Below are 17985 nucleotides of genomic sequence, written 5' to 3' on the forward strand. Positions count from 1 at the left end.
ACTCGAAGGATCGATGTTTGGTAGTCTCGGAGACAGAGCTTCAATTCGAGTCCGAAGGCTTAGTTGGCGTGGCCTTTTTCGGTGCCGAAGTTGTTGGTTGGTCACCGAAGGCCTTTTTACGGGTTGAGCCATGGCCTTCCGGCAGTGGCGTTCCCAAGGATGTGAATCCTGGCTTGCCTTTCAACTATAGCCTCCATTTGTGAATGTTCCTCAGTGATTTTATGGCTTTGAGTGCTTGCGAAAGTCCATGTTCCTCTGTATAAATTGGCCTTTTTGGTTCCGAAGCAGGTTTTTTCGGTATCGAAAGGCTGGGTGTCGATGATGGCCTCGGCTCCGAAAACGATTTTCGAGGTTTCAACTCGAAGGCTCGATGTTTGGTAGTCTCGGAGACAGAGCTTCGACTCGAGTCCGAAGGCTTAGTTGGCGTGGCCTTTTTCGGTGCCGAAGTTGTTGGTTGGTCACCGAAGGCCTTTTTACAGGTCGAGCCATGGCCTTCCGGCAGTGGCGTTCCCAAGGCCTTATGTTTGGGCTTGGCTGGGGCAGGAGCAGGTGTACTCACGGTGCTGTCCTGCCGTGACCGGTCTGTCCTCCTCGGACTCCTGTTCGGAGTCGGACCCTCGGACAGAGACTGCCGTGTGCATGATCTCCTCCTCCTCGATGTCGAGACGTTCTGTGCTCTTGGACGCCATCTCGAGTCTCTGTGCTCTTCTGCCTCTGAGAATTTTCTTCGAACGGAAGGATCTGCAGGCCTCGTAATTTTCTTCCCGATGGTCTGGGAGAGACAGAGATTACAGACGAGATGTTGGTCTGTGTAGGGAAATTTTGCGTGGCACCGAGGACAAAAGTGGAATGGGGTCCGGTCCATGAGGCTTACACGCGGTCGGCCCGACCAGGCCCGAGTTGGGAGCAGGCGCCCCGAAGGGCGAGTAAAGATGTTTGACCCGACGGTACAGATGGAAGATGGTACGCAATCTAAACAATACCAACGAGAATTAGAAAGTTTTAGAACTTTTCCGACTCGAACTATCGGAGAGAAAAGAAACACATCCGAACCCGATGGCAGACAGAAAACAATCTAACATGGAGTCGATACCCATGAGCAGTGGAGCCGAAGAGGAGGAGTCACTCGATCCTGTGACTCGAAAACACTTCTTCAAAGAAAAAACAACTTGTAACACTACGAGCCCAACACTAGATTGCAGACTATGCATAGCATGTGTATCTGCAGCTACACATGCCATCAAACTAATATATATGTATATATTTGACACCAGTTGTCTTGCAGTTGCAGCTTGCGTCATCAAAGCAATGCACATACTTCAACTGTAGCTTTTAGGCAGCAATAAAAAAAGTCAAGTAACCGTTGTGATTATGTTTCTGCTAAAAAAGGATCTGACTTTTGTCTAGTGGCAGTTTTGATGCCATAAAGTAGCGCAGAAGGTTTATATGCCTACTGCAAAGATCAAATCTGTATTTTATGTGAATAGCTGAGTGGATTAGTAAAGCCAGCCATTACCTGCGCTATAATACAAATGAAATGTATGTGCGAGGGGGGCTATGGAGAGATGAAGGACACTTTTGATGGGTGGTAGTAAGGGAATCCGAGGAGGTGGTCATGGGAGTGGGAGCACCAATAATGATTGTTGGACTGGGTGCCGGAGGCACTAAAGACTGTGACGATTGGTATGTGACAAGGTGAAGTAATAGTGTGTCTTTTTTGTTTTTTGAGTGTCTTGAAAGAACGTGCTGATTGAGCGAAGAAGCAAAAGTAAAGTGACCTTTACTGTTGCATGCATCACACACACCCACCAGCAATTCTGTGACTGTCTGCGTAAGCTAGTGTTTTAGGGCGACAGTTTAGCCAGAAGCAGAGATGACATCTCATTGGATGACTGCTGCTCAAGCCCTAACTCAGGTTATAGAGGACAGTTTACGTAGGATCAGAGACAGAGACAGCAGATACTGAGACAGCATCTGAGGGATAGGACAATGGCGCAGACTCTGGGAATGATTTTTCTGACAACTCCTCTTCCAGTGATTCTGAGGGAGGTGATGAGGACAGTCCTGCTGTCCCTTCGCAAGCACAGTTTGTGCAGTGGGACAATAGCTGGTTAGCCCAACCCAGAGAGCAGGTGCATGCGGCAAGCACAGAGAGGGTGCTCTCTTGGGAGCTACCCAATTTAGGTCAGCCCCAAATTCCACACCCCAAATTGTATTGTGGAGACATCAAAATTATCCATCACAAAACAACCTGGTTTTGTAAGGGAGGCACCTGCGTTTTTGGTCCCGGGCTCAGCAGCCATATAGGAAAACCTACCGAACCCAGACCTTTCTGGAAACTAGACACCCTGGGGAGTCCACAAAGGTGTGACTTGTGTAGTTTCCTCAAAGTTTTCTTACCCAGAATACCTTGCAAAGGTGAAATGTTGAATAAAATCTCTATTTTTTCTTTCATTTCTGTCATACAAACTACAGGAATGTTGGGATCCACAAAATTCCAACCACCCAGTGTTTACCCACCTGTCCTGATAAAAAAACAGTACCCCACTTGAGTGCCAGGACCTAGTTCCTGCATCAGGAATGGATCACCCCAGTGTCAATAGTTGCCCTCATGTAAGGAATAACATTGACCGTTGTGTGACCTATTCCTGACACGGGCAATAGGCCTACCCACACAAGTGAGGTACCATTTTTATTGGGAGACTTGGAGGAATGCTGGGTGGAAGGAAATTTGTGGCTCCTCTCAGATTCCAGAACTTTCCATCACCGCAATGTGAGGAAAAAGTATTTTTTTTGCCAAATGTTGAAGTTTGCAAAGGATTCTGGGTAACATAACCTGGTGAGAGCAACACAAGTTACCCCATCATGGGTTCCCCTAGGTGTCTAGTTTTCAGAAATGTATAGGTTTGCTATGTTTTTCAAGGTGCTGGCTGAGCTAGAGGCCAAAACCCACAGCTAGGCACTTTGCAAAAGACAGGTCAGTTTTCTTTGGGAAAATGTGATGTGTCCACGTTATGTTTTGGGGCATTTCCTGTTGCAGGCACTCGGCCTACCCACACAAGTGAGGTATAATTTTTTTATCGGGAGACTTGGGAAATGGTGGGTGGAAGGACATTTGTGGCTCCTCTCAGATTCCAGAACTTTCTATCACCGAAATGCGAGGAAAAAGTGTTTTTTATTTGCTAAGTTTTGAGGTTGCAAAGGATTCTTGGTAACAGAACCTGGTGAGAGTGCCACAAGTCACCCCATCCTGGATTCCCCTAGGTGTCTAGTTTTCAAAAATGCACAGGTTGGTAGGTTTCCCTAGGTGCCGGCTGAGATTGAGGCCAAAATCCTAAGCTACGCACTTTCCAAAAAACATGTCAGATTTCAATGTAAAAATGTGATGTGTCCATGTTGCGTTTCCTGTCACGGGCACTACCCACACAAGTGAAGTACCATTTTTATCTGGAGATTTGGGGGAACAAAGAATAGAAGAACAAGTGTTCTTGCCCCTTGTCTTTCTCTACATTTGTTCCTTCCAAATGTAAGACAGTGTGTAAAAAAGAAGTCTATTTGAAAAATGTCCTGTAATTCACATGCTAGTACGGGGACCCCGGAATTCAGAGCTGTGCAAATAACAACTGCTTCTCAACACCTTACCTTGTGCCCATTTTGGAAATACAAAGGTTTCCTTGATACCTATTTTTCAATCTCTATATTTAACCAAATGAATTGCTGTATACCCGGTATAAAAGGTATACAATGAAAACCCATTTGCAAGGTGAAGCTCATTTATTGGCTCTAGGTCCCTATGGTTCTTGATGAACCTACAGGCCCTATATATCCCCGCAACCAGAAGAGTCCAGCAGACGTAACGGTATATTGCTTTAAAACATCTGCCATAGCTGAAAAAAAGTTATAGAAGAAAACGTGGCCAGAAATGGCTCTTTTTTCACCTCAATTTCAATATATCATATTTTAGCTGTTAGTTTCTGTAGAAAAAACCTTGAATGATCTACACAAATGACCCCTTGCTGAATTCAGAATTTTGTCTACTTTTCAGAAATGTTTAGCTGTTCGGGATCCAGCATTGGTTTCACACCCATTTCTGGCACTAACTGGAAGGAGGCCTAATACACAAAAAATGGGGTATGTCCCGGTAAAATGCAAAAACTGTGAAGAAAAATGTGTTTTTCTGATTTAAGTCTGCCTGTTCCTGAAAGCTGGGAAAATTGTGATTTTAGCACTGCAAACCCTTTGTTGATGCCATTTTCAGGGAAAAAAAAGCACATGCTTTCTTCTGCAGCCCTTTTTCCCCATTTTTTTGAAAACGAAATTGTAGCTGTATTTTGGATAATTTCTTGGTGTCCTCCAGGGGAACCCACAAACTCTGGGTACCTTTAGAATGCTTAGGATGTTGAAAAAAAGGACACAAATTTGGTGTGGATAGCTTATGTGGACAAAAAGTTATGAAGGCCTAAGCGCAAACTACCCCTAATAGCCAAAAAAAAAGGGCTCAGCACAAAATTGGGGGGGGGGGGGGGGGGGGGGGGTTGCGGAGGTAAAAAGGTGGTGCAATGTATGAGTTCAGCCAGATAGTAGTGGGCTTGTATCTGAGTCCGATGGGGTCAATATATGCTGTGGCATGGCAAGATCTGGACGATGGGTTAGAGGTCCTCCTCCAGCATTGATGCATGAGGGGTGGGTGCACTATGCTGGCACAGAACTGGAGGTGAGTTTAAGCAGTCCAGACGACACCGAGGACGAATCCGCCGCCATTAATATGAATGGAAGGCCCTATGGATCCTTGGTGTCCATAGGCGTGTCAGGTGGAACCAGAAGGGTGCCAAAAATGCACAACATAGGCTCACAAAAGGCTTAGACTTGCTGAGAGATCGCCATTGGGCCCAGAACCTCTGGGTGCATCAAAAACAGAGATGGAATCAGTTTCTTGGTTGAATGGGAGTGAGACCCAGGCACAATGACAATCTCACATTTTCTTTGAGGAGTGGTGGGAAGGGGCCAGTCCCACTAGGACTTCTTGTGTTTCTTCTGTAAGCTAGTCGAAGACTTCCACCTTGAGGAAGAAAGGCCTTGGGCGCAGGTCTGCCCTGTCGACTTGGAGCATGACCTGTGTGGATCCTTCCAGTGCTAACTATGCAGAGCTTTGCCTTGCAATACTGGATCGCTTTTGGTTTCACTGAGGTGTAGCCATCGCAGGCCTTGGATTTGTGCGAGGAACCCAAGCACCAAAGGTACACCTCAGGGGGATCTGTCACAGACATCTGTTTGCGACAGTGCCTACAACGCTTAAACGCTGTAATCCTATGGGATAACATCGCTTGCACACTGGAAAATTTAAAGGAAAAATTTCTCTTCACAAGTTAAGAAAAAAGGAACTGCGCCCTGGATCAGCGTCTGAAGGCCCAAAAGAACTAACGTAAGTTCAGATGGGTGGCACTTATATACAGCTCTATTTCTCAGTTCTGGAGTGGAACAACATCATCTCAATCACACTGCACCACCAGCCGGTGCACAGGAGCACTACTTTGAATTTTCCAGATCCAGACAGGGGCTTGGGGATATACACAATATGAAAAAGTTGTATAACTACATTAATAGCACATTATCGGTGCAAGGACGCTATGGCATTACCAATTTCCAAGTATAGCAGCCATGCTGTGGTATCCCGGTTCTGCCCTCTCTGAAACGTCCAGGTACTCTGCCATGTGTGCACGTGTCAGAGAAACTTGTACTGCTGATACCTATGATGTACTTTTTCTGTATTTGTGAAAGTGTGAGCTGCTACTACTTGTACTGCACCTTCTGTGTTTCTCAATGGGCGTGAATTGTTAGTGGTTAAGCCTTGTGTGAGGAAAGCATGCACTGAACCTCCTTGTGTACACCATATCATTATTTGTCAGACTTGCTCAGGAATGTACAAGACGGGCCCCACACTCCATGCCCAATCAAATATTGCTTTGCTGAAACCACAAGTACCTAAAGGTATTACATTATTAGAGTATAGCAGTCTTGCTGGAAAGTTCAAATACTGCTGAATAATGGTACTGTTCTATTAATATTATTATGTTCTGAACATATCCCCTCGGTTGATGTGATATGGTACCGTCAGTTTAAAAGCGCAGCACTGTGCTGTTCCGTTACATGTATATCACGCCCTTGAATAAGTCCCAGGCAAGCAGCTATTTTCTCACATCTACCAACATGCACCGCTGTAAGAGTGAACAGTCAGAAATAGCTGGTAAACTTAAATCTCTGAGTACAACTGACTTGAACCACCTAGTGAGCATGCACTCCTGATCTCTAGGTATATGAAGTCCTGGGAGCGGTACTTTCTCCTACAGGTAATTGTGAGGATACCCAGGATACTCGCTGAAACTTTCTTAAAACAGTTAAGAAGCGTGGGAAGCTGGGAGTATGCATGGGGTCGAGTGCCAATCCTGTACCAGGCACTCCAGTGTTGGCAGCATACGCTGCAAGAACAGGTGTAACTGATACTCTGCTTGGACATGTGGGCCAGAAAGAGAGGATGGGGGATACCACCCAGTGGTGACTGGTAGTCCCCTGCCCTACGTGACCCCTTGCAACAGCAGGAAAACATTCTGCTGCTTCAAAGCTTGTGAGCTTTTTAAAACTTTTGTGAGTTGGAGGACTTTGCACACCGCACTTTACCATGTTAACTCCCCATTTTTTAATTCAGCATCACACACAACACTTCTTCATAAGCATCCTACCAAAATTTGTCACTGTAAAAACGTCAGATCTACTTACTTAATCAATGGTAGTTAAGGAATTGCCCTGGATAGCAGAGCATTTAATCAACATATACGTCAAAATTAGGCGAGGCACTTTTAGAGTGATTTGTGTACAGCAGGTGCCCCTTCCTGGCATTGTGTCTTTCATGAAGGGAGGAAATCCTCAAAACATAGGTGCCTGTTTCATGTCATCAGAAGGTTAAAAGGGCTGCGGAACATATCATTTCTATATGACCACTAAAAAATTGGTCTCATACAAAAAGAACCTCACTACTGAAGAAACTAGAGCCAATGCACTGCTCCCAGCAAATCCCAGCTGCTTCTCTTAAGGCTGGCAGAGATTAAAGGCTATGACCCTCCCATGTTTTGAGGTGGTCTCTACTGCGGAGTTATTTCGACTTTCATTTCAGATACTGTTGAAAATCCTTCTGTATAAATAATGCTACGTTAGAAAAACAAAGGCCCGGATTTATTAGTATCTGACGGTAAGCAGCACAGCATCCAAAGTTGCTGCGCTGCCTTGTGTGAAAGGGAGAGAAAAGAATATCTATTAACATATGCCCCATTTTTCGCTCCAAGTGAGCTGAAGTAATTGTGGCTTCCACAGAATCTTGCACCATAGTGCAAGAGTGTGTGCATTCTTTAAAGCATACATTTTGTCCTGAAGGGGGCCTTTCCAGTAGAAAAAAAACATCCTTTAAGACTTTCCGGTTTGTAAGTCTGTTGCACAATGCAGCACATGCAGTAGGAAAAATGAAAATGTTCCCCATTATGCCTGCCTCGAGGAGCAGGAAACTTCTGTCGCAAATTAGAAATTACAGATTTGTATCACAACCCATAGTGGTTGCATGGGAATGTCCAAGTACCATCCATGGCATGCCCCTCTGATGCAAAGTAATGCATCGCACAACTTTGCGTTATTCTGGTGAACTTTCCAATGCACATCCTGGTTTGCCCTGAATAGTAAATCCCACTCCAACACTTTGCGCCCAATTTGTGTCACGAGGCGCAAAGCGTTAGTAAATTTGGGCCATGATTTCTCAGGTACAAAATAGAAAGCTTTCCCAGTTCTGCTATGAGTTTTAACTGCACTACTGATTAAAAGTTTAAAAATTAAAGAGGCCTGAAAAACCCAAGAGGATCTTTCCAATATCAGGATGCAGCCCAAACATACCAAGCCTAGAGTAGCCCATGAGAGATTGACCATGCAAAATCACTTTGTTTACAGTATTTGTTGGGATGAATGAGAGCAAAAACCCAGACACTGTCTGGTGACTTCTTGCCCCCTTGACGTTCTGGAGGAAAGTGACTTTTTCATTTGCAAGCTGTTTACTTGCAAAAACTGAACAAGGTAACCATGCACAGCAGCTGTGTTTGCTCATGATTACTCCGCTTTCACCTGTGAAGTTGACACTAGCAGCTGTGTAGAGTTTGCTGCCCGGCTCATTCATTCTTCACAAATAGCTCTCTTAGAGAAAGATGGTCAGTTTAGCTTTTTAATTCTGATGGCAGAAAGTAAAAAATCTGGGATGCGGGCTGATAAAGATGGATTTATCTCAACGCAGTACTCTTTGTCGTCTGCTGCTAACCCTCTCAAATTCAACCTAAAACTTACAGCTCTCAGTCGTTCTTACAGAACCACTGGAGGAAACAGGAACCTGAAGATAGTGAATAACCACAGGGGCATCGTCGACCTATTATCCACGTCATAGTGAGTTACACTTGCTCCACTTGTACTCAACACAAAAGTAAAGCTATTTGGAAGGTTATTTCAGGACCCAAACACTAGTCAGTGAACTAATGGACAGCGTGCAAATGTATTATAGGTTCATGCTGCAAAACCGGAATCGGTCCCATGAAACTACATTCCATGATGGCTTTATGTTGAGAAGCTTTAGCAAAGTAGGCATATCAGGAAGTTCCAAAAATGGACCTGATATTGCCCTAGCCATGCAAATTGGCATTCTACTATCCAGAGACCCAAAAGAGCACGTGATGATGAGTAGAATAGAGGTCACCTTGTAGAGTAACTGGAAGACCAGTTGGTTGTCAGGGGCACCTCTTAGGGGACTGTCACCCTTGTATCCTATTTCTTCACCCCCTTGTCTTCTAAGCTTTTTGGCAGTAGCATAAGAGCACCCATGATACTTGCCCTACAGCAGGAATACAGTGGTAATGGGTTGAAGTGAAAACATTGCCTTTAATAAACTGTTGAAACCTCCTAAAACAAAATACCTAGGTTTAGCAGTACCTTAATCTTACTGTTCTTGGAGCACCCATCCACTGACCTTCTCTGCCCCAGGCTGTCAAAAAAGACAGGGCCATCCCTGTCCATGGCTACACTGGTGGTCTAGGCAACAAACTACTAGTCGGATGATGAATCTCCTTGAGTGACAGTTTGAGACAAGAATCAGGCCATGATGCACTGGGGTAGCCAGCCAACACGGTGTCATCAGATACTTGCGAAACTAAGGAATCAGACTTAAAGAGGAATGTTAAAGATCTTGCTAATGCATCAAAAAGCTGACAGATGCCTGGTAAATCGGTGTCTGGATTCATTCCTTTTTTGAGCACTGCAAACATTTCCAGAAATCACCTTCACTGACTTTCCGAGATCTCCAACAATGTTTTTTAATTCTAGCAATAGTGACCGGTGGAAAAAATGACTTCACAGCAGTTGTTCCCCAAAATCTCCAGACATGTTCAAAATGTGGCAGAAATGACTGCCAGCAACATGAACACGGGCCCTGCCATTTCCATCACAATTTACACAATACACTATACTGGGCTTTTAGTGGATCCTATAGACCTAGTAGCTTCAGAATGACCACCACTAAAGCCCATTACTAAGGTCATATCCAGACGTTCTCTTATTTGTAGCCTCAGATAGACTCTGGCAAGTTCCTGCGGGCTGGCTATGAAATCAAATTCAACCGGCCACCCACCAGTCCATCATAGGCACTGCACAGGACCTGAGAGTAGACACATGAAATGTTGTTCTCTCAGATATACAATGAGAGACCAGATGGCTAACCCCTCTGTGCAAGACACACATGCCAACCTTGTAGCTACAACCAGAGGTGGCTTTGTCCACCCTAGGAGAGCATGGTCAACCTTTTCTCTATGTGGACCCCAACACCCCAAGGCTGTGTGTGCCGTCCCATGGAAACAATCTATAGTTGACTACCAAAAAAAAGCAGCTGTCAGTATCATTGCGTTACAGATTTAATTACTGACCTGCTCTTTTAGCTGTTTCACCTTTTCCTGGAGCATCAGTCGAACAGTTTTCAGATTCATTTCTACTTCCAACATCTTCTCCTCCATCCGCCTGAGAAGTTTCTCATGTTCTTCCTAAAATTCGATCATCCAGATTGCTATTAAAAATGACACTGACCAGTGGTGAAACTTTGTGCCGAGTCATAATAACTTTTTAGGGACTCAAATCCAATATATAAATATATTAAATATAATACATCATTTTAGAAAAAAATAGTAAGTGATAGAATAGAAAAAAGAAATTGAAGATAAAATTAAAGAAAACCTAAGCCAATTTTTCAAAAGCAAATAAGCAGCAACAATTTTATTTTACTTACTATTAATACACATTTTCCCTCTGGAGGACAGGTGTCTCTATTTTTGGCTTTGACTCCACCATCCACTAAGGAGACTGAGTGTCATGATAATGTGACACCTTTCATTTTTAGATGCTTTCAAGAATTCCACTGGAGATTATGTCGAAGAAGCAGGTTTCCGTGCCCCCTATTTACAGGATTATGCGGTTAGTGGAGGCTTACCACACTAATCCTTGAATGGCTGCTTTCAGTCACAATGAGAGGCTTAATGATTTCCCAACTTTGCCTCTGGTGATGGTGGCCCAGAGACACTACAACAAAGAAGATTTCACCTCAAGTTCTTCTGTGGGTCTGCAGTCTGTGAAAGCCAATAATTGACCACTTGGGGTAGTTTGTGAAGAATGCACACAGATTGCTTGTGTGATTAGCAAGCAGAAACCTTAAAACAGGTGTATAGTTGTCTCTATATCTATAAAAACAAGAGAGGATATTTCACTGGTTTACCACATTTTCTCCCACCTTAATAAATATTCACAGAATAGTGTGGTGTTCTGAACGGTGTACTCAAGAAGCATGGAATATTTACCCCTGAGCCACCAAGTGGCACAGGTCCAGGAAATATTTGTTTTGGGATGCAATGGCCTTCACCTAGAAAGTTGCAAGCTTCATCATTGGATCATGCTCCACGGTGGGCACGGTCTGCAACGCCCAGTGGGCTCTGAATGGAGTCTCAGGTCTGGTTTGCAGAAGGTGTCTTTATTTGTGCATGTCTCCAACTCACCTAGATGGGGTGACAGAACAAGGGACCTGCGCAGATGCGAGGCCAAATGGATCTTGAAACTCCGTACGGTTGAATTTGGCCTGAACACAGATCATGAACTACATTATTTTCTAACATGATTGCTATTTTCCACTCGTCCTCTGTTTGAATATGACCCACTGGACCCCCTCTAAGGGCAATACTCATGGAATACTGTCTGTCCAAATTTTACGTCACAATGTTTTATTTTCCTACTATGTTGTTTTAACCATGTGTCCAAACACCCACCGTATATATATATGCAATCACCTGTTGTACAATATTGCTTTGTTCCTTTCACTATTGAGTCCGGCCTCGGTCTCCATATGCTCCAATGTCTTTGCCAACTTCATGTACTTTGCATTTCCACTGGTGTACCAGAGTATTTTTTTATTTATACTATGCATTTTCATACTCTCCTTACCAATTCTTTACCATCACTTTCCTCCATTATTACACCCACGGGACCCACTTTTCTATCTACTCAATAATTACTCTTGCCTGCTACTACCTTGACTCACTGTACCTAATTACACTCTGCATAACACACCTTACTACCTCAACCTGGAATTACTCTCTAATCTTATCTTTATATAGCCTGCCTTTCTCTCTACCTTTTCTTCATCTTACATTCCGTCTCCTGTTGTTTACATTATGCCAGGCCCAGGCTTTCGCCACTTGCCTGGACCTTACTACAGGCTTCCACTACTTGCCTGGTCCTTACAACATGGCCAACACACCCCACCGACCGTCTCAGCCGTTCCCACTCTTATGCTTTCGAACCGCCCTTTTATACACTCAAGATGGCCGCCATTCTGCCCTCTATCTTACTCTCCAGTCCCTCTTCTATCTCTATACCATTCCCATTTACGATCTTATAACGAATGCCATGGTCTCCTTCGACCAGTATACTATCTGACGACTTGGTGCTACACGCTACTACGCGTCTCAACAGGTATGCCTGCGCCACCTTTCTTAGTTTCATCGCCCTTACTGCTAATATTCCAACTGAACTTTTCCGTAGTGTTGCATTATTTGTCTTTATCGCTGGTTTACTATTTTGTATTCCTGTCTTATACTACGGCCTGATTTTTACTTTCCTCACGGTTATATGTAATACTGTTTGGACCATTGTTGATTAGCGCTGTGGACACAACTTTTTACTGCGCGCTCTACTTATATTACTTTTTTCACCTTATCCTCGCCTTTACCGCTAAATATCCCAACTTAGCTTCACCTTAGCGGTTTTTTATTTGTTTACATCGCGGTTTTGTTAGCTTCTAGTCCTTTCATGTACCACGGCCTGAATTTTACTATCTTTACGGATATACTTTAATGGTTTTTAGACAAATGTTTATTAGCGCTGTGGACACAACATCATACCGCGCATTTTAACTTACCCCACAGTTTCACCTCACTTTGGTCTCTCTTGCAGCTACATCAGCTTCTTCGCTGTGCAGCATAGCCCTTTACACAAGGGCTCATTTGTAACGTATGCTTCCCCACTCAAGCTGCAGTACGCATATACTTCGCACACTTTTATTATTTTTTCGGACGCAACTTTCCCCAGCCTTTGGGGACGCGCACAGCTTACTTTAACTTCTTGTTCCTAGTGTAGTATTAGGACAAGCTTTACCGGACATGCACGCCTCTCAGCCCCTCAACGAGAGGTTATAAGCTATCTTTTCGTGACCATCTTGCCCCACATGGTGGCTCCCGATTTCATTACGAATCAACGTTCCCATTTTCCTTCACTTACGATCTACTGGCTCATTTCTCTTTTCTTTTTCCCTTTATCCGGAGCGCACTTAGGTTATCACCACAGGCTTATCAGGGCCTGCTACACCTGCCTTTTCTTTCATATCCATGACCCCACTCAGCCATACTTTCAAATGGCTCACTCCTAGAAGGTATGCATGGTGTGACTCATCTTTTTCGTTTATCTCTCTATTTACTGTCTATATCCCACTCCTCTAAACTTTATTTTCTTTCTTCTTTCTTGCCTCTCTTCCCAGCTCCAATTGACCTTCCAATAGCCCATACAACCGATTACGGGGCACCCTCACTACTTACCCTTGTTACGTACCACTCTGGCCGAATGGCCCAGGTATGTTCTGACGCATTCAGGCCCCGCTTGCCTCTTCCTTCGTTACAGTTATTAATCTGTCTTCATTGACCTCTCAAATTCTATGTTGTACTCTTTATCACCTGCCTGTCGAATAGTTTTCTCTCAGCCCTTCGTCAGTCATCCACTTGTCTCACCTCACTTCACAGTCTCCCTTTTTTCTTACACCAATCAAGGTTCAACGTTACTTCTATCAAACCATGGACTATGGGTTTATACCTCTCACTACTTTGGTCCTAGATTACTTAGCACTCGGTTACGGTGACTCACTTCCTCTCTCTCATACTTCACACTATGGGTTTTAATCACGAATACTGTTTGCCGTGCTTTATTGATGCTCACCCACTCATCTGCTAAGGCCCACACAACTCACTTATGAATCATTGGTCACTTAGATCCAATTTTTGGAGTCTTTTTCCACATGCTCATCTTTGAGCTTACTTTTGAATATTTACATCTTTCCATGCCACCAACAAAATTCTGTGCTTTGATTACTGTTTTGCAGCCTTGATAAAGTCACTTGTGTGACGAAACACGTGTTGGCTGTATCTCGTTGATGGCACTCTGATTTCTAGTTGCCACAAATAAAGACACCTTCTGCAAACCAGACCTGAGACTCCATTCAACTCTTTCACTTCGACAACACACCACCAGGGATACCTATCCCTCCAACACTATTGAACTTTATATTCTGTGTGCTGTTGGCCTTCTTGTATAACCTTGTTTAAACTGCCTGGTTTATCTCTGACCTCATTCCAAAATTTCAGACAGGCACCAGGATGGGGTTATATTATTCAGCTACAAAGCTGATACTACTTTAAAAAAAACTACTGCTAGGCCTTCTGAACTATCAGTCACAACCTTGCATTTCACATTGGTTCAATAATCTAGATAGACTCCAGAGGCCTATGATTGGCAGGGGCCAATCGTTTATGACACACTGCGTAGAAAACCCTTGAAGGGCTGACAACAAACCAAGCAAAAAGTGGGAGCGCAGGCGTTGAGTTAAAGTGTGTCTGCTACTCAAGATAAGTCACTTTGATAACCCCTTTGGAGCAAGTTACACAACTGGAGGACAGGTTAAAAGATTTCACCTTGTAGTGAGAGAAACTAACTTATAATTGGTGAATCCTGAGAATTGTAGAAAAAGAAAAATGGTATAAGCCTTCTGTTCATGAGAATTCCCTCACACAGCCCTCGACCACAGAACTAAAGGGTAGCAGAGCAAACGCAAAATTGTAAAGGTGGTTTTACAAATGTTCCCAAAGTAGGTTATACAGGAGGAGCTACAGGTAAAATGGAACACCGTGACTTAAACAATGTACTTTCTAATACCAAAAAGAGAAGCAAGGAATTTAAGATCTTTTTTAGACCTCAAGGCTCTCAAAACAAATGTGTAAAAAGAAAGGTTCAGGATCTTATCCTTGGCCGAATTAAAAGACACAGATTGAATGATGTCACTGGATTTCCAAGATATTCACAGAGCTGGTTATGGTGCATCTGCATTTACAAGGACTGCAGGTCCTAGAGGACTGGCTTCTGAAGGGCGTCTCCAGGAAAGGGTATTAGCATTCTAGAAAACAATGGTCCTGTGGCAGGAGATTATTTTTTCCCTAAACCTCTCAAAGTAAAATCTTAGCCCACCTGAAAACTTGTGTTTATTGCGGTGCTTAGAGCTTTTCTGATTAAGGCATTTCCACTATGACACATCCAACTTATATAAAAGATAATTCCTTTATTATTGCCAGACAAAACTATTCAGGTAGTTACATTTGTGGAGTCTCTTGTCAGCCTACACTTAACTACCTCTCCAGCCAGGAATGTGAATGTTCACTACAATGGTTACTGAGAATCCAGTGGTCACAACTTCTAGGCTAATGTGTGGCTCTTTTGAAGGAAGAGCAAATGGTTGCTGAGATTGGGTGTGGGGGCCCCGGACCACAATGGTCAGGATTTGGCTATTCTAAACCACAAGTAAGGAAAAGGAGGCACAAGACAATAGAGCCACGTCCCCTGCCTCAGGAATTACTCTAAAACTAGAACCTGCGAAATCCCTGAATGGCACAATACATAAATAAAACCAGAGAAATACAAACCTTTATTATGGAATGGCATCACACTCTATCCAGTGTGTCATGCTTCATGATTGGCTAAATTTGTCTATACAAGAGTGTCAGATTCAGGTGAGGAGAAATGTCAGGTGTTTTTCCTACATGGTGGGAAATGCATTTGGAACATCTGACTGAACACCTATATGTGTAGAGCAGAAAGAGTCTTATCAACATCAGTCTGTTGGAGGCCAGAGTGATAATGTTTGTTGTTATGGATTTCTACCCTGAATGTAAAACAGACTGAAAGAAGACCACTTCCATGCACACTACAAAGTAATGGGATGCGGGCTTCATCAATTTTTGTAGGAAATCAACGGTACAAAAATGTTGTGAGCCATCTACATTTGTGCTGCTAATTTAGCAGGGAGCAGTATTTTTCTTGTGGATGCTATCAGCTGTCTTCAGTCATATTCATATAGTTACATAATTGGAACCGTATTGCATTTGCAGGAAAAAAAACTTTCTTACTGTTGGGATATTCAAGGGCAAATTACGTTGCAACTTACCAGAGATGAAGCATCCGAATTTGAACTGACATTTCTGAAAAGATGTTTTTCAGGAAATGTGTTGCTTGTCCTGTAATGTAGTGTTCTGTATGTCTCTATCCTCTTCCCATCATACACGTCAATAGAGAGGTTCAGGAAGTTTTGCTTGACAAAGATTTTGGTAGATCAAAATTGACCTTGGTGTATTTTGTAAACAATTCTCCGGCTTTCAATTAGGTATCTGTGAGGTTGCCAGTGTTTTATCTAGTCTTTCACAAGAGTGAACCAGTGATATTCACCTGTATCTGACCTGTCTGTGTTGTGCTCCTGTAGCTTCATGGTACAAGGACCTGTTCTATATGACAAGAATCACAGTGTCCTGACAGACAACAAACAAAAACACAGAAGGGTTTTGTATAGGTTTTGGAGGAGGTGAAACTAGAGGAGTCTGGAGTCTTCTTGGAGCTTTCATGTTTGAAGTTCTGGATTTATTTTACAGCTGAGCAAAGAGGACCTACAGAACCCAACCATAAGGGGATACATGATGGTGCAACACAGCATGTTGCGGAACCCCGACAATCTCAGTTTTTCAGGGGATTGGTTAACAGGTTTCCTCCTGTGACCTATGTTAGAGTTTATAGAGTGTGACCACAATGTAATATTGAGCACCATTTGAGATTCAGAGTAGCGGGATGTAATACCTGACCCTGAAGACTGGTTTATTTGTGAAAATTATATCATCCACACGCGTGAGTGATTTACAGGTGTTGCTGCCAGGTTTGCTGAAAGCTACTCTTAAAAAATGAAAACTATGATTTATAGTTTGGCAGACAGGGTACAACTCTGTCTGCTAAACTAATGATCTGTCCGCTCTGTTTAGAGTCATGTTTCTGATGTCAATCCCCTCATTGCCTCGTCTGGTAGAAACCGGAGGCGGGCCCAAAAGGGTCAGGGCTGTCAGTGACGATGCATCAGACCAGCTACCCTTTTTAATGTGACAGTCTGATGTACTTATTATTTTTACAGTTTTGGACCTCCACAGATACATTGAACTGGAAAAAAAAACAAAACCTTATAACCTGGGAGACAACTCTTAGGTTGTCAAGGTCATTAATGTTTTCTTTTTACAAAAACAAAGACCCACTTTGGGAGTTTGGTTTTTGAAAAACAAAAAAGCTGGTTCCAAAGAAGCCTCTGAAGGCACAATTGAAGGCACAGAGAGATCCACAACGGAGATCTCTAAATATGGTGAGCCCACATACTCAAAATGAGGCGCTAAGTAAAAGCATCTTTCCTTCCGGCCTATTAGAGAATTTCATTTAAAATAATCTATAAAAGTGCCAGTTTTCCTCCCACTTCTGCTTCCATCTAAAGTAAACGGAGGCTGCATGCACTGGACCTAAAGAGGACTTACATTATAACATTTCCAGAACTAATGACAGAAGACTATGCTTCCAAAGGAAAGTTGGAAATGGACAATCTTGAGATGAATGGCACCATAGAGACCTATTACATAGCCAGCATTATTTTGCCAGTAGAAGAAATAACACATTTCACTGCCTGCAGGTGACTTTCTTTTTTAAGAGGGGGTTCTTTTGCAAGAGTTCTGTAAACACGCTTTATCTTCGCAACACCTTCGTGAAACACTCTTGCCCTGGATTCAGATCCTTTTAAAACTTTTTAGAAAAAAAAGGTAGTTTCATTTTTTGGGGGAGTCTCACCACCTATTCCGATTTGTCTAAGGCTGAACCACCCAAACTGTATGATAAACAGGCCTCTTCTGCACGGGAGGCCCCAACCATTTAGTGGGTCCTACAACTCTTCTTGGGAGACCTATTGTGCCCAAGATCAATAAATATCTGTGTGATCTAGGGCCCCTCATCACTCTCTGCAGTAGGCCCCTCATCACATTCTGGGGGGAACTCATATTTTGTGTTACACCACTACCTGCACTAGTGCTATTAAATGTCAGCGCACTGAATGTGTGGTCTTGAATGCACCGCATTTTAATCCACTACCAGACACTCCCTGGCCCTTTATCTCTCTCTTGCAGGTTGCTGCTTTCTTCCTTTGTGACTTGTTTTTATATACATTTTCTCTTCCTCCTTTCCTGTGTTTGTTTTTCCCTCTCTTGT

The 17985-nt window shown here is 43.3% G+C and overlaps 1 protein-coding gene across 2 annotated transcripts in view; it reads right to left on the reverse strand.

Annotated features, from left to right (window-relative positions):
* Positions 1-17985, reverse strand: part of NINL (ninein like) — a 464259-nt gene that overhangs the window by 19872 nt on the left and 426402 nt on the right. For both annotated transcript variants that reach the window (XM_069235090.1, XM_069235091.1), the window contains one exon: positions 9996-10109. In XM_069235090.1, the coding sequence (XP_069091191.1) occupies positions 9996-10109 (114 nt within the window). The remainder of the gene's footprint in view (positions 1-9995; positions 10110-17985) is intronic.

This window comes from Pleurodeles waltl, chromosome 5 (assembly GCF_031143425.1).
Source record: "Pleurodeles waltl isolate 20211129_DDA chromosome 5, aPleWal1.hap1.20221129, whole genome shotgun sequence".
Classification (NCBI taxonomy): Eukaryota; Metazoa; Chordata; class Amphibia; order Caudata; family Salamandridae; genus Pleurodeles; species Pleurodeles waltl.